The sequence below is a fragment of the Telmatherina bonti genome (genome assembly GCF_933228915.1).
Source record: "Telmatherina bonti genome assembly, chromosome: 9".
Classification (NCBI taxonomy): Eukaryota; Metazoa; Chordata; class Actinopteri; order Atheriniformes; family Telmatherinidae; genus Telmatherina; species Telmatherina bonti.
In genome coordinates, this window is record NC_136627.1 from 14,327,693 (window position 1) to 14,345,775 (window position 18,083).

The 18,083-nt window shown below is 38.4% G+C and overlaps 1 protein-coding gene across 1 annotated transcript; it reads right to left on the bottom strand.

Moving 5' to 3' along the window:
• Positions 1 to 3,075: 3,075 nt before the first annotated feature.
• Positions 3,076 to 13,013, bottom strand: gucy2f (guanylate cyclase 2F, retinal; the record flags this gene model as incomplete). The annotated part of the gene is made up of 18 exons (XM_079246632.1): positions 3,076 to 3,157; positions 4,342 to 4,427; positions 4,515 to 4,609; positions 4,699 to 4,797; positions 5,019 to 5,193; positions 5,399 to 5,591; positions 5,686 to 5,849; positions 5,981 to 6,129; positions 7,482 to 7,631; positions 8,371 to 8,527; positions 8,695 to 8,871; positions 9,120 to 9,200; positions 9,545 to 9,670; positions 9,772 to 9,868; positions 9,964 to 10,048; positions 10,177 to 10,531; positions 11,462 to 11,763; positions 12,284 to 13,013. 18 exons carry the CDS (start codon positions 13,011 to 13,013, stop codon positions 3,076 to 3,078), a joined length of 3,303 nt encoding a protein of 1,100 aa, XP_079102758.1.
• Positions 13,014 to 18,083: the final 5,070 nt, after the last annotated feature.

Here is an 18,083-nt window from a genome sequence, read left to right on the forward strand (position 1 = left end):
ATAATAATAATAATCTGCGATGGACTGGCGAGCTGTCCAGAGTGTACCCTGCCTGTCGCCCAAAGCCAGCTGGGATAGGCTCCAGCTTCCCCGTGACCCTGAATTGGAATAAGCGGTTCGGAAAATGAATGAATGAATGAATAATAATAATAACAATTTATAGGCATCTTTCACTCAAGGTCACTATACAGATAAAAACATTGTGCAAAATACTTTAAATATAGAAGATCTAAAGCAAGTAATCTTTAGTAAAAGTCCATTCTGATTTTTATATTGAAAGTCAATCTCATTGAATCTTGGATGTAGCTCAGTCTTTGATGATCAAAAGCCATTTCACTGTAATATAGACATTACTGGATAATAAATTATACCGCGCTTTAATGGATTTTAAACAAAACTGCAAACATTAATTTTCTTAACTGCTTATTCCAATCAAGAGTCACAGGGAAGCTGGAGCCGATCCCAGTAATCATTGGGCGAGAGGCAGGGAAACCCTGGACAGGTAGCCAGTCTATCACAGGGCTTAATGCAAACTGCTGACAGAATTTTATAATTGAAATTCAATTACACAAGATACTTAATGATATAAATTACTGAATGATTTACTCTTAGGTTTTGAATTAAAGGAACAATCACTTGTCTCTATTGTTTTAGAGGCAGATCCATCATCCATCCAGATCCATCCATGTTTAAATACAAAAAAAGAGAACTGCACCTACAGATAATATTTCTTTTAAACAATTTGTTCTTACTTTATTGCAAAGTAAGTGTAGATTAAATCACATAACATTAGAATGATACAAGCACATTAATTTGATATAAGGGGATCCCTCAAGATCTGCCATCCTGCAACTCTGAAATGCTCTTGTCCACCACGTCTAATTCAAATAGACAAATTCTGTCTTCTGCATGTGCCCAGCGCTGTAGAGGCCTGGTAACAAGCCATTCCTTAGATTTAGGTATGTTGGACAAGTGTTGCATCTAAACGTTGCAGGATGGTAGATCTCGAGAACTGAACTGTGGCACTCCTGATATCTTGCAACTGGTCAATCATTGAACTTCAGCAATAGATGGCGCCCTAGTTACCCTCTTACAGGAGTAACCAGCATGGCTGGTTACAAAGTAAAGGACAACAAGGTTATAAAAATGAATAATTTATTTAAATTGTATTATTTACATAAAGATTTCATTTTTCATTAAAATAATAATATACAAGACAAACAACATCATATGAATTCCTCAGTGTACATGCTACTGTCAGACTTCTCTGTTGTTTTGTGCACCAAGCACGAACATAGCTCCATCTACAGCAACCAGTCTGGGATTCAAGGGAATATTTCCAAATCTTTTAAGAAAAATGGCTAACGTTTGTTTCAGTGTTAAGCAGTTATTCAGAAAAGATGTTAAATCACTTTAAATATTATGGCTTAGGGAAAAAAAAACTTTTAAAAGTACATATGAGCATCTCTATCGAGCAGCTTTTTTTAAAAAAAAAAATAAATGTTTTATCTTTATTTAACAATTTTACTTGTTTTTACTGGCATTCCCTGACCTTCATCTTCTGTAAACAACTAGATGGAGCATGCTTTTTTTTTTTTTTTTTTTTTTAGAAAAATAGTTTTCTTTTTTTCTTGTTTTACTAAAAAGAAGACAACATCATAAAATTAATCCACAGCTCCTCAACACAGATTTAAATTAAACAGTATACAGGGATCCTGAACATTGCATACATCTGGCTTGAAACCTTAACAAGAGGTGACAAATCCTAAATAAGAAAGGTAATGTTATATTGAATTATGTAAGGTTGGCAGAGACACCAGGATCTACAATAGATAGGTTGTTGAAGACAACCATGTACAACAAGCTCACTTCATTTCATGTCAATCTGAATTGTAAAACCTCTACTGTAGAGCAAGCAGAGTGTAGGGGAAAGGTGTTCTTTCACACTTTAATAAAAATGAAAAAAAAAAAAAAAAGAAGTAAAGGAGACCTCTTTTGTTGGTACAACAAAAAGTACAACCTACTGGTTCTTAATTTTGAAAATAAAGACAGGATGTCATTGGAGAATAAATGAGCATAATTTCTTGTGCACAGGATGACTTAGCAACATTTTACTGTTGTTTACATGGCAAAGACAAAGCGTGCCACTGAGAATACCTGTAAAACCATTATTTTGAAATAAAGTCGAAGACATGTCCTACAACAACATTTCATCACCGAATTTAATTTATCAAGGAATAAAGTGCTGACATAAAGCTTTACATTAACATAAGTTAATTGAACAACATAGCTGAACATGGAGAAGCCCTCTTACTGAGGGATAAGTTTCCTCTGACTGTTACAGAAAAAAATAGAGAAAATTTCATTTTCTTTGGTTCTTTCATTTCATTCCAACAGCTGTAACATAAACTAATAGACATTAGGTTAACAGTCTACAAAGAAGGTGGGTGGGCTCAGATGTTATCTTCTGCACTAAGACAGAGAAAATAAAAGTGACACGTTCTTTTCTCTCTTACTGTATATACAATAGCAGCTTTTGCCTCCAGCTTTGAAAGGCTATTCATAGTATGAAGCCACAGCTACATCAGCTCTGCAGCTCTAGTAGCTACCTACAAACAAACATCTCCACCAGAAAAAATATCATTTCATTTTGAAATAGGCGTTTGGGGCATTCAGTCTTTTGATGGGTGAACTTCTAGTTGCCCTGAAGTAGTTGACCACGCAGTGGCCAGTGAGTGTAGAGAGGAATGAGTGAGTCCATCCTTCTTTAAGGAGCGAGTACACCTTCCCTGCGACTCTGGCAGCAGGTAGGTAGGCAGGTAATGTGACAACTTTCATTACATTAGCACCGTTGTGTTCTGCTGCGCTGGCTGCTGGCAGATTAGCCAGTCGGTGAACAATCCTCTTAAATAAGTCTGCGTTAAGCCACACTGAGAGGCTGGTTGGCGTTCTCTGTCCTCTGCCTGCCCCTCCCAGCTCAATGTTTCTTTCTTTCTTTGGATGTGTCCTCGTTGTGATGCTCCTTCCTCTTCTCCATTTCCTCCTCTTTGATATATCTCCTTCTCGTCCTCTCATTCAAAGCTTTTTGTCCACCTGCCTGTTGGCCTTGCGGAAAAGATTCTTGATCTCATTTGTCACCATTTCTTGCCAGTTGTCCCTGGTTAACATAGAAGATGAAGTTAAAACCACTGATTTATACAGCATTTGACTTTAAAGATGTTTTTCCAGGAGTAGGTTTGAATGAAGCACTTATGGCAGCAGTCAGAGAGTCACTATTTGGAGAATCAGATAGTTTCCCAGCTCTTCAAAACAGGGTTTTTCAGCTAAATATAAAATACATTCAAACCTCATTCTTTTTTTTCTTTTTTTTTAAATTGGCTGAAGTGAAAGTTTAATCATGGATTTTTCATGCTTGTAGGCCTATCATGCTATTGCATTAAACAGATGAGGTCTGCATAACAAGCAACCTGTACTCTTTTTTTAATGCATCACAGATGCTTAGTAGTTCAACACATACGCAGTACAACAAATACTGTGATGCTGTAGTGACGAAGTGCAGATATCTCATATTGTGTTTGTATTTAAACTGCTTTTAAAACCTTTTAGGTTTAAATTAGTTTAAACTGTATAAAAGTTGCTCTTTTAATGGACAAACTAGCGTCAGCTCGTCTATCAAGAAAGCTTTTGTTTCTCCAAACTAACCCTCTGACTTCTGTTTGCTGGAAGTAAGACATTGACCTCTGATCAGCACAATTTAACATCAAAGTAACCAGTTCAATTAGAAAAAAAATTGCTGGTGATCCACAATAAAAGAGCAGAATGTAACAAACAAAGAGGACTTTCTCCAATCTGATTAAAGAGAAACAGAAGGCGAGAAGATCAAGAGATTAATGAGATGAGCAGATCCTGAGCAATGGGTAAGATGCAGACATCAATAAGAGGAAAGTGTGGGTGTGGAAGCTTAGAGGATACATTTGGGTCACAGAAAACTGATAGCCACGGCAACACATCCACAACACAACACCAGCTGGCATGCAGATCTATACCTCCCATGTTTGGGCTGAGAAGGTCAAGCCTTTTTCTCAGCTTTCTTTCTCCTGTATGTGGCTATGTCCTCAGGATTGAGGCCATGATTATCTTCCCTAAAGTAACATGTGGAGAGTTGCAGTTTGCACACTTGTCTATTCAGTTTAGGATCACACAAAATGTTCTTTGGAATATATATATATATATATATATATATATATATATATATATATATATTTTTTTTTTTTACAATAAATTAGTCAATTTCTGATTATATGATACCCAAATGCACCAAGTTAAAGAAGAAAGCCTTACCCTGGTTTAATCTCTGGTGGTTTTGGCAATGGTTTTGCAAAGTTGGTTTTCCCAACGAGCCAATACGTCTCCTCAATACCTTTACCCTGCAAGGATGAAGAGATAAAACAGTCCAGCATAGAACCCATATAGTCAATCATTTTGTATATTTATGAGCTTGACATGACTGTTACCTTCAGCTCTGTCTTGCCTCTGACTTCTATTTTATAACCTTCATTAAGAGAACGGAGGATCTTCACAGTGCTCAAATTTACATGGATTCTATAAGCTGAAATGAGAACAGCCAACATAAAAACTGGAGCAAAGGAGAATATGACTGAAGATCTAAAGCACTGAATGTCTGTGAAAGATGCTTACGCAGCCCAGTGGATTCCATACGAGAGGCAGTGTTGACGGTGTCTCCAAAAAGGCAATACCGAGGCATGGTCAGACCTACAACCCCAGCAACACAGGGCCCTGCACGTGTACACCAATGAACATGTACTGTAAGTCTTGGCTTAACTAGCATTTAGAAAATAGAAAACCCTATCACAGGTTCATGCATGCTTCTGTCCGCCTCAACATCTTTCTGGTGTCTGTGCAATATATGAAACGTTGAAAAGTTCTGTGTCCTGACATGACCTTTTTATTCCCAACATTTACAGGATGAAAAGGATTCTTGGTTTGTAACAGCCCACCTGAGTGAATTCCTATTCGTATCCTGACGGGCACCTCTGGCATGTGCCGCATGTGGAAGGAGCCCACTGAGCTGAGGATGTTCAGTGACATGTTAGCAATCTCAGCAGCGTGCTTGTTGCCGTTTTTTTTAGGCAGGCCTGATGCTACCATATAAGCATCACCAATGGTCTCCACCTGGACCAAGTGAACAATACACAGTTATAGGTTACAGACACAACAGTGTGTGTTCTGTTCACAGACAAAAAATCATTTTATTTTGTGAAGGGGAAATAATTTTTTTTACATACAAACCCTTTGGTCTGATACTTAAAAGGCATACATGTGCTTCATAATACTTTATAAAGAGTATTTACAGGGAATATTCAGTGTGTTCTCTCACCTTGTAGACATCGTGATTACTGAGCACGGCGTCAAACAGTGTGTAGAGGTCATTGAGGAGATCGACCACCTCAATGGGATCACTAAGTGAGGAGATGGTGGTGAAGCCCACAATGTCACTGAAGTAGATTGTCACCTGATCGAAGTACTCTGGTTCCACCGTGCCACCAGTCTTCAGGGCCTCAGCAACAGAACTGAAAAAAAAAAGAAAAAAAAAGTTATAAGAATTGGACTCTCAGTTGACACAATCTGTCAGAAGGCATGTACAGTATTACTGTATGAACTCACGGTGGAAGCATCTCAGACAGCAGCTTCTCTGTTCTCTGCTTTTCTACCTCCAGCTCCTCTGTTCTCTCCCTAATGAGATCTTCCAGGTTGGAGCTGTACTGCTCCAGCATCCTCAACATGGAGTCGATGATATTGGTCTTTTTACCCTTGTTAATAGTCTTGAACTAGAATAACACATTAATGCCAATCAGATACTGTATGTATAGAAAGATTGAACAGTTCTGTCTCATTGAGATGACAGCAAACACTAAAAAATCATAAGAGTCAAATGATGTCCTAGAAAATGTTCACATACCCTGTCAAAGATCTCCTCAAAGGTTGGCCTGCGATCAGGCTGTTCGCTCCAACACTGTTTCATGAGCTGGATACATTCAAGAGGGGCCTGATCGGGGGCCACTGTAGGACGGCACATTGGGGGAGGCTTTTTCACTTTACGGATGATTTCTGAGGAGAAAAGGAGTTAGTTCATTTTTATAGACTTATAAATGTACCCGTATTTGAACAGAAGCTTGTTTTGCTGAATGTTAGCAGATTCCTTGCAAGTTTTCTTGCATATTAGGATTGGACATGAAAAGGGAACCTTTGAGAAGCTGAAAGTCTCAAAAGGTGCAAATTGGGACCCTTTGTAGACTGTAAATAAATGAAAAATTGAATCATTTCTACATATGAAATAAAAAAAGAAGTGGATTGCCTCATGCACACCATACATAAAAACAACAGAGTGTAATCAGACAGAGGTTTCTTCAGCTCAGCCAAAAGGATCAGTACAGACCGCCATTCAGCTAGCAACTTTCATACACAGTAAGATTATAATGATAATCGTTTTCCTAAATTTTTATTTATGTTATGAGAACTGATATAAGTAATAATGGGATTAATATCACTGAAAGATTTAGATAATCCAGAAAAAGTCTCAGCAAATGCTTCAGACTCATTTTATGATGATATCATAAAATCAGTCATTTTTCTCCATTCAGTTTCAAGATAATTCTCAACAATGAAAGTGTTTTGTAATAAATACAAAACAATGTCCTTGGAAAGTTTATTTATTTCATATAATCACAAACTTTAAACTCAGAGCTTTTGCCTCATATTACATGTGACTAAATTTCCAGTAGAATTTAGTCATATGGATTTTATTGTAAGAAACAGCCTTTGATCTCTGTCCTCTAAGACTGTCCTATCTGCACAAATTAATCTGGGCTTCCTTGACAGTGGGCATGTACTTGTTGGTTACCAGTCGGACCATGTTTGTTCCTTCTTCACTACATTTAGCTTGGATGGGCCAAGGTCTGTTAGTAACAAACTTGTTAATGAAGTTTTCTTGCACACCTCCTCAGAAATATGCTAATGTACAAGATGACTATGCAGACAATATCTGCAGGAATTTGGCCTTTTTTCAACCTAAATTCAAATATAAGTTTGCATAGAGAGATAAATATATATAAATGTCATATTAAGTGAATTTATTTCAAATTTCATGAAACTGAGTCATCCCAAGGGTTACTGATGGAACATAACAAAGTTTATGTTAATGTGACATCTCGCATAACCTTTTATATTTAAAAATCACTTGGACAAAAACAAACAACTAAATAAAATAAATAAATTAAAAATAAATAAGTGAATAAGACTACTTTAGTCTCAATCTTGATGACAGAGGAGAGGACTGTCCTGTTAAATGATGGCTCAACTGTGGTGTACTGTTCATTGTTCATTGATTTCTACAGTTCAGTTGTGCTTTCAGGTGTCACCTTGTCCCTATCTCCACCTCTTCCTCTGTAATAAATCCTCACCTTCAGGTGATAAATCCAGCATGCAGTATGGAGGCCCCCTCACCACCACCTCTTGAAGAATAATAGAAAAACTATATACATCTGCCTTGAATGTTCCTTTACGAGAATTTGTAAGGTCGCGCAGGAGCTCCGGAGCTGTCCAGAACAGATCTGAGAAATACAAAGGAAATGTTTAGAGCGACACAAGAATGTCAGGCTTGTCCCCCTAATGAAGCTTTTTCCATGTCAGTCCAGACATGACTGAAAACCATCAACAATCGTCAGCATATTAAAATAGTTTGTGTTAAAATAATAAATAAGCCTGGCAAGTTCTGGTTTTTACAATAAAAGATAGATGCTAGGGGATTATCATGTAAAAACAAAAGAAAAAACCTATTTGCACAACAAATGTGCCCAAATGATAACAGTCCTCACATTCCTTTGTTATTGTAATACTTAAGTCATTATATGCAATATTAAATTGCCATGTCTCTGTATGTTTGTTAGAAGTCTGGTATGTAAGAGAGTATCTGACAGCCTTGGAGTACCTTACACCCTTATGGCTTTTTTATATTATTATGGATTATTTTACTGACTTAGAAGGGTTCCAAGAAGAAGTGCAAAGTACAACACATACCATTATTATATACTACAATATTGAATTTCCCTTTGGGGATTAATAAAGTATTTTTAATTTTTTTCATTTTATTTCATTTCATAAGGTGAACACAGAAAATTAAGGATCTCTGCACTGCTCTTGTTTAACTATGTTTATGTTTAACTTTATAGTCTATTGTTGTAATGTGTGCTGTTTGATCCTTTGCAAAACTTTTAAAACCTTCTTTGTAAATAGATTTTGGCTACATGATAATGAAACACAATGATTTATGCTTTCCAGAAACTAAGGTACCTTCAGGAGCGGGCTCCTCTAAAGGGGCTTTTTGAGACTCCAGCAACTCGTTGAAGCCGTAGTCTGTAATTTTGAGGACAAAGCGCCCGTCCACGATGCAGTTTCGAGATTTTAGTCTGCCATGGGGGAATTCTCTGTGGTGAAGATATTTCATACCCTGGAAGCAGAAAAAAGTTTAAAGTTCTGTTTATTCTGAATAAAAAAATGACAAATTGTGGAGTCACTTGGGAAACAACATGTCTCGTAAAACGTTCAGGATGTTTTACATGTCTCCATGAAAATCTTGGGTTTCCATGTGAAGTGAAGCGCAGAAATAGTGTTTACCTTGATCAGATCAAGCAGGAGTGAGGACTTGAACATCCAGTCTAGTTTAACATCTTCATTCCTCAGCAGGTCCTGCAGGCTGCCCCGCGAGCAGTGCTCTGTTACCACTGCATACATGGAGCAGTCCGAGAAGAAGCCCAGGAAAGGATTTACATTCTCATTTCGCAGGTCCTTCATCTAAAAACAGAGAGAAAAGACATAAACCATATCAATTTCCATTATCAGTTTAATCAAGAATTGACAAAAAGATTTTCAGCTTCGAATGCATGTTAAGCATTTCAGAGGTGTTTATAAGTGTTCTATGTTTATTTGATATTTTATAATTGGTCTAGTTAAAACAGCTTTTACACCTTATGTAACATATCTTTATAATAATAGTAACTCATACAGCTAAATTCATCAAATGACTGTAATGACTGCTCGACCTTTGTGAAAATCTTTGTGGTGCTTTGTTTCACTTCTTTGAACTGGCCCTCCTCAAATTTTTTCAGCCAAACCCAGTCACCCTAGAGGAAAACATATTTTATTGTCATGAAAACAGAAAAAAAAGTATCCCAATGACCTCGTAAAAGCATTAAATGCCCATGTCTATCAAGCCTGAGCTAACAGTGAAAGCTGCGACTGAATTTTAAGTGGATGCCCGTTAAGATCCACTGATCCACTACAACGTACTGAGGCGATCTGAAATTCTGCTCATTTGGCATAACAACAAACAAACAACAACAACAAAAAGAGAAAAAAAAGAAGACGTGCTACTGCTGAACATTTTGTTTTTTTACTTTTTTTCATAATATGTTGTCCTTCATAGACAGCCCGAAGCAACAGTAACACAATGTCAACAGTGACCTACCTCATACACAGCCACATTGGAGTTTTCGTGAGTTGCCGTCTGCATGCTATTGACAGAATGTGACGGGTCTGCAGATTTGTCATCCAGTGCGCTCCTGGACTCACTCAGATCATCCAAAGTAATTTTCTGCATGACATTAAATAACATTTTTTTTCTAAGTCTGCATGAAAGCAATGAAAGCACAGAAATGATAGATGGAGTTTGTGGTGATGACTTGTGCCGCTTGCCTTTTTGCTTAGCTGAGGATTGATAAAAGTGAGATCCTCTAAGTTCAGGAGGATCCGATTGGGACCTTTGACTAGTTGGATTTGTTGAAGTCTCCTCCTGCAGAAGAGATGTAGAAGAGGTAAAGAAATCAGATTAACAAGAAAGTTTTCTTCAACTAGACCACTGAATGCAACTTTGTTTACAGGCTATACCTGATGTAAATCATTATGATGAGTCCTCCTATGGCTAAACTCAGAGTTACAGCCAACACTATTATAATGTGGGTCACCTCCACACCTGAGAAGCAGGGAATGAGAACAGATTTGGTAACTTAACAGAGTAGGGTGATGGGTAAATTACAAAATATACAAACAACATGTACAGCCACAATGCACAAGCATAAACCCCCTCCTCTAGCTTAATACCTCCTGTGCAGATGGTATTCTCTTCAAACCAGCAGCTAGAATCAGACGGTGGAGGAGATCCTGCTGGAAAGTGAATGGACCTCCCTGCGAAACGAAGCACTCCTGATTTGAGGTCCACCATATAAGCCTGGTAGAGTTGACTCCCCTGCTTGTCAGAGTCCAGGATGACATAGTTGGTCTTAACATTTCCACTTTTGTCCACCTGGACTCTCTGATTGAATCCATTGAAGGTTGTGTTCTTTGTGAAGTAGGCCAGGTTAGAGCCTGAGAGTCGCATGCCTGCTTTCCGAGCATTGTGGATGGAGTTGGCCAGCAGGTATATGCTGTTGTAGATGGTCCCAAACAGCGGGTTAACCTGCAGGTTACAGTAAAGGTTTTAATAGGCGTGCAAGAGAAAGTATAGGACATATCTTGGTTTAACCATTTTAAACTTAACAGAAGGACACTGATGTAAAATGTACACTAGTAAATAAGGCATGTTATATAAAAAGTACATTCTGTTGGTTTTATGATACGAGATGAAATTAGATAGTTTTGTATTAATTCTATATAGGTGATGATGACTGTAAACATCAAACCCATTCACCTTTTATTCACCTGTGGCCACATATACATCAATTTATTTAAGAGGCTTTACTTGATTCTTTTTTTTTTTTTTTTTTTTTACACTCTCTTTACTTTATTATGTTATCTATTTACAATGTATGCAAAATTTCTGAAATGTACACCCCAATAAATTAGTTTATGTTTACACACGCCAATTGTGCCAGAATATTACTTATCTGTAGCTTGTTGGGGTTCCAAAGTGTGACCAGCATGAATATCTATTAATTATCAGCTTTCATTTCGATGTATTCCCCTAATTCATCCCAACAACTGCTTCCTAAACTGCAGCAGTGCAGATAAAATAGTCTCTATTGGAGGAGTGTCAAAGGGATATCCAGGTTTTTGTTCTTTCCCTGCACCAACACACTGATCCAAATCAGATGGATCCAACAGCTTCTTGTCAACCTATTCAGACATTTTGTGTTGGAGCATCAAGACAACAAAAACCTGCCGGATACTGGCCCTCAAGGACTGGAGTTTGACACCTGTGGTCTATTAGGAGAGATGACGTGGAGACAGAGGGATCCATTTCAAGTAAAAGGAGCAAAAAGGGGCAACAGCAATGTGTAGCACATGATAATTCACCGTTGTTTTTCAGCATTACCCACAGGGACACTGTATTCAACTGAGCAAGTCTATCTATTTCTATCAAGGTATCACCATAACACTGCATGCCTACCTGCTCTGCCCGCACTGGAAGTGTTATTTCCTCACTTCTTTTGGCTGCAGTGAATGCATCGTTGAAGGACAGAGACTCAGAAGCCACAGTGATGGTGAGCACAGCATCATAAGCTTCCCTCAGGATGCTGTTGTTTTGCAGAGGGAAGTAGGAAACGTTGGTGTAGGGAAGGCTGTAGTGGAGAGTGTCGTAGGGCACGAACACATACTTCCCTGAAGTCATACCCATCTTGTGTGCCTTTGTAAGGAAAGTAGCCTGCTGTTCACCTCCAACAAGGATGGAGTGCATGCACATAATGATTACTAAAAAAGACAATAAGAAAAGAAAAAAAAAAAACCATAATGACTGTGTAAGCTACAAAGTAAGATGATGTTCAGGAAGTGAGGAACGGGCTAAATATCATCTAATGAAGAAGTTTAGGTGTGTTGGGGGTCCACGACTTAAACATACTGATCAAACAATGGACCATGATGTTATTTTAATTTTAGAATACACATTTGTTCCTTTTTTTAAATTGTTTTTACACATCTAAACCACACCTCTAAGGTAAAAGCACAAGAAGTGTGTAAATACTGTTGATAGCAACCAAATAAAGCTGTTGCATTAAATCTAAACAGTCAAAATGGCTCCCTGGTCAGATGATGAAAAGATAAGCCCTTTTAAGAGGCCAGCTAGTATGTGAGAATATCCATTTGGAGCAAATCTGGACTTTGATAGGCTGACATTTTGCACTTCTATAAGTCAAACTGATGGTGAGGAGTATGCTCCTCTTGCTTTTAGATTAAACATGAAGCTGCTTCATTGTTTTCCTCCCAGACTCACCCTTTATTTCTCCTGCACCTTGGATCTTCCTCAGCGTGTTTTCCACCTCCGTCTCATTAACACCCATAGCTGTAACGAGACTGACAAGGAGCCCCTTGGTCCTCACAGCAGCAGCTACTGTCTCTGCGGTGTCTATCCATATATCTTCGTTGGATGAGACCACCACAGAGCTGGCCCACCTGTAGTGTTTAAACACGGTGAACAGCACGTCAATGGATAACGGCACCGTCCTCGTAAAGGTTGGATATCCTGGGATTCGGTCCAGCTCGTAGGTGACACAGCTGAAGGAAAACAATGCCTTGTCCCAGTCCTTTGCCAGCAGAGATGCAGCAATGCAGTACCCCGGGTTGGTGGGGCCAACAAACGCATCTGCTGATGTGCCATAGTAAATATAAGCCGTGAGAGCTTTGGAGGTTTCGCAAGGCTCCTGGAGGATGATGAAGTCCATTTTCAGACCCAGATCCAGATTGATGTCTCCGTTTATCCTACTCACTGCAAGCCTGGCAGCCGCCGTGGGTAGGGCCCTGTAGTAGACAGGGTCGCAGTTCCAAGGCCCCAAGACCCCCACTTTGAATATCAAACAGTGGACACAACAAGGGAAGGTCAGAACTCCCAAAAGAATCCATAATAGGAAGTTATAAAAGGGCAGTGTCGTTAGAGTTTGTCTGCTTTTTATTATGGGCACACATTGATGGTTGGAGTCCCAACCATTTGGAGAAATATGTTGCATTGTCCTTCCAGGGTGTCCAAGTTAGTGAATATTAGTATTCACTTTTTTTTTTAGTTCCACCACTGACACCTGTGGTAAAACGTGAGATAAAAATCTCAAAAATGTTTCTCATTTTCAAATATAAGATATTTCTGCATATTAAACAAGCAAACAAACAAACATACAACCCACTCACCTTTTCTTTAAAGCCATTCTGGCAGCTGCGGGATCCGATGAGACAATTTAAGGGGGCTCTCTCGGATCTGCTCGTCTTGTCTTCCCAAAAGTCGTCAACTAACCATCCCAGAACCTTACCTATTCACCCCGGTGTGCTTCAAGCGAAGACACCACCCGGTCATTGTGTTTGGATTAGAGGCTGGATGTGACAGGTAGAGCTCAGGCGCTGCGTCTGAGACGTATGGAGACAACTTCAGCACCCTGGAGAGCTACTTACGTCCCGCAGTCAGCGTCTCTGACTGCTTCTGTGCGTTTCCACGGACAGGTGTGTCCACGGGCAACATGTCTCAGAAAGCAACAAAAAGCTCGTGAAAAAAAAACAAAACAGCTTTACTTCTATTTTTCCTTCGTATTAATTTAGTGTAGTCTATGAAAAAAGAACGGCATCACATAATCCAAAGCGGGTTGAATTTTTTGTTTTTTAAATGTTCAATAAACATCCAGAAGCTTATTTAGATGAACAAAAAAAGATAAATGGATCGGGTGTATTATCAATATAGGAAGCTGGTGTTAGCTACGGGTCCATTCAATTAAATCCCTCCAAAGTGACCCGGGGCCCAAACGTAAGTGTTACTCACTAATCCATTTGCAGTGAGGCACAATATAAGAGGATTGACAGCAGGCCTTAGCCTACTCTGAAAGCCCCGTTCCCCTTTTGTTTTATGAGTATAGCCACACAATATTTTGCCTCGATTGGATTTGAGTATAGACGATTTACACAAATTACTAAGACTCAACAAATACAAACAAGGAAACTTTTTCTCATAGTATGAACTTTTAAGTGTACATAGGTGAATAGTTTGTTCAAAAACATCTTGTAATGAACAGAGTTATTTTCCTGTCGTGGTGACACACCTCACTTATATTGCTTCAAGACACGTGTACCATGATTTAATTAGCAAAATAAGTCAGAAGAGCACCAGCTCTCAAAAATGAGTTGAAAATGAACCCTGTTGAAGTGGGAATAATTAGGCATAACAAAGGGCTTTCCCCTGTGGGTCTCATGAGCTCTGCTGCATTTTGCATGCGTCAGTCTGATCAGATGTTCTGTGAAAAAGCAGCCTGCCTGGCAAGGAGTGCTGGTTGCCACAACACCAGCAGGGCCTCGATCAAAATGTGGGCTGCATGGATAAGTTTAAAGAAACAAGACAAAATAAGCGAGATGGAATCATGGAAGTTTCAGTTCCAAAGAAAAGTTAGTCATGCAGGAAGATAAAAAAAATGAAAGGATGGATGAGTTTAGCAGTGGGGCTGAATAGATAAAAAACATGTAAAGTCACAGCATTATGTGTGTGTGTGTGTGTGTGTGTGTGTGTGTGTGTGTGTGTGTGTGTGTGTGTGTGTGTGTGTGAGAGAGAGAGAGAGTGAGCAAAGGAGAGAGGAAGAGGGTGAAGGAAAGGAAGAAAGAAACTTATCCGCCATTTCTTTTGAACTCTTGAAGAACTTAACATTCACAACTTCAAGCAGTTCAATCCAACTTACACAAAACAGAACAGTAAATAATCATTAAAAAAAAAAAAAAACCAACCTAATATTAAAATGATTTGAGACATATGTCAATCATTGATGTGAAGAAGGAGCAGAAAAGTGATTCCACCTTTGCTGACCCATATCCCACATAAGCTGAAGAGCCTCTTAAACGTAACACCTTGACATCGCTGTCCTGCATCCAGGAATAGAGGACAGAAATGATGACACAGCATAGTGAGCAGAGAGCACAATACAGCACGATGTTGCTCACATTGCCAGCGCAGTGCTGGATGGCAGCAAGAAAAACAAATTCATTTACGAAAGTATTAATGGGATGAAGGGGAAGTAGTTTTACCTTTTTATTTCTATCTCTGTCTCGTTAAATATTCAACAAGAAGGAAAACTACAAATGCATTGTAGGAGAAAAAGGGGTGAATGTTTGAACACTCCTTTAATTGATAAAATAAGATAATGAGCTAATGGAAAACTATGAATTAGTAAGAGGTAAATGGGGACTTTTTACATTGATGCATGCATGTGGCCCGTAAAAGACCAAATACATCCGTGAATGTTGTTAACATTACAAAGATAAAGATTACATGTAAATATTGTGAGCTACAAATGTTTTTTTCGTTGGAGGTAAAACAGAAAAAAATGATCGCAAAAGCAGAAAAAACATAATCAGAAGCACGTTAATTAAAGATACTAATACTATTCCTAAATTAAATAAAACGAAATTATCTTTCTTTAATTTATCTATTTGTTAAGAAATACATGCACATATGTTCACCTAATTTGTGACATTATTATAATTTGTGCAAGAACAAGTCTTTCTTTTTCTTTCTTTCTCTGAAGTGATTTTAGTCTTGTGAATCTTTATTGTGAAACTTGCACAAGAATATTCTTTGCTTTGCTACCATCTAGTGGATAACAAATGTATCTTTTCAAAACACCCCCCTTAAAGGTGGAGTATGTAAGATTTTCGGTATTTAAAAAAAATTAACTAAAAAATAACTAAAATCATAATTATATAGGTTTAAAAAAAAAAAAAAAAAAGTAGGTTCCAGTCTGTTCATATTTGATGTGTTATTAAATTACAAGTTTAATTAATGACAAAGACCCTTGTTAAATGTTTGCCAACAGTGAAAAAAAAAAAAAAATCATTACATTACATTATATTACTTTTCATTACATTCCCCATCCCTTTCAAAGTAGCCTATATTTAATGCGTTGAAGTTTTGCGTTAGAAAAAAAACAAAAAACAAAAAACTGCTCCAGTAATAGTTTTTATGGTGTTCTCTGATAAATCTGAAGTGCCTTTCGGATTTTTTTTTTTAAATTATCTGCAGCCATGGAGGTGTTAGAAAGAAAAACAAAAAACAAAATATAATGCACTTCTCATTCATTTTTTGACCTTCTGCAAACTGTTGTTAACACTTCCTGTAACTACTATTGTAACTACGTCCTGACAACATGAAAACCATTTGTGTGCGCGTGTGGGACGCGTGCGCGTTCTTTTGGGTGTCTGTAACATTCGTGTCAAAACAGACTGCTTCACACCTATTTTCATGTTCCTCTTAACGAGTTGACATCAGATTGTGTAACTGTCGGGTCCACAGTAAATGGAGTATATATGTCCGTGCGTGTTACACTGTATGGGTGTGTGTGATGATGTCACGCTCCTCTGAGGAAAACAATAGATGGAGAAAGAATAGGGGACCCCTATCAGCTTTATAAGCAGCAACAGATGTTCATCATACTGCGTTACGCTTAACCTGTGTGTTTCTGCTCTTCCTATTTGATTAAGAAAATACTGAGAAGAAAATACTTCGTGTTTTCACAGATGCAGAATATTAAGGTATAAAGAAAGCTGATCTGTTGCATTTTTTAGCTTACTAATTTGGTAACAATACATAAATAAATACAGACATTTTGTACATTCGGCTGAAGTTGTCCATAAGTCTGTTGCAAAAGCTGCAGCGCAACAGGCCATTTATGAGCTGTAAGCAACCACAGGAAGAGTCGAAGTTCCGTTCACATGATGTCTTATCAGTTCAATCAAAAACTGAACTTGTGGCTAAATTAAACAAATCGCCACCTTGTTGCGCAACACTTTCCCCTCAGTTTCTCTTTGCACGTCAAATCCAACTACAATGAGCTGAGCAAGCAGATCAAACCCGCGTGATAAAGTAGACAGAGGGCGGAAGTTTAACTGAAGTCCTTAAAAAATAAAAGGGGTGTTGCAGCAACTAGAGTCTTTCCTTAACATGCCTACAAACAACACATCCTACTCAACTCCAGCTGTTCCTCATGTGTTTCGCTAGCCTGCATATGACTGGATGTTTCAACACAAATGGGTCAAATGAATGTGTCAACACAGCTTTTCAACAGAAGTTGATAACAAGCTGATAAGGAGATCCATTTTTATAAAAATAGGTGTGTAGGAGGATTTTACAGGCTTCTTTGAAATTGAAACCTGGATGTCTGCCAGTCTCTGACTTCAAGGCTGTATGATGTTGCTGTGAAGCACCCTGGTCAACCAGCTGTTGTTTTAGATGTGCTAAATAAATGTGATTTGATTTGATTTGATTTGATTTGATTTGATTTGATTTGATTTGATTTGATTTGATTTGATTTGAAAGCTGGGAAAGGTTTGACATCTCATTCTGGAAACTACATCTATCTGTTCTCCAAAGTTCACTGCCTGAACATCATCCTGCTCCGTTAGGTCACGTGTCAAATTCATCACTAAATTATTGTTCTATCAGCCATCACCATCAAGCTCTGATGTTGCTTCCTAAACCCTTATTCATGCATTCATTAACTACTTGGCATTTCTGCAGCCCTGCAGGAACACTCAAAGCATCCCACCTGCAACCCACTGGAATGCCTTAACCTCCCCTTGACAAATGAAGAGTCCCATATGGTCCCTTGATGGTCGCCAACACATCCAGAACTTTACTGCCATACTCATTACTAACTAAATGTTAGGCATATTAGTCTTTTTGTATGATGAATGTACCTAAAATGCACTATAAATTTTACAGGTTAAATAATTTTTTCTGTCTCTGAACTTTGCAATGCACATGTGCAACTTTTCACTGTCTACGTATTTATTGCACAACATGCTGTTCTTTTCACGGGCTAACCTTTCAGTCCCTCACTGACGTCCTCCTTCCCCATACCATCATGCACAAACCTCTGCACTCAGACTTTGGCCTGCTCTCCTCCTTAAACCAGACTGTGAACTTGTGGTGAAATATCTTTCGGTGATGCAGCATCAACTGACATCCAAATGGTCTTGTCTCCGGACAACTCCAGAAAACTCCTCCAAACCATCTGTTCCCTACAGCTCACAAATTCCCCTTATTCTCTGAATGTTGT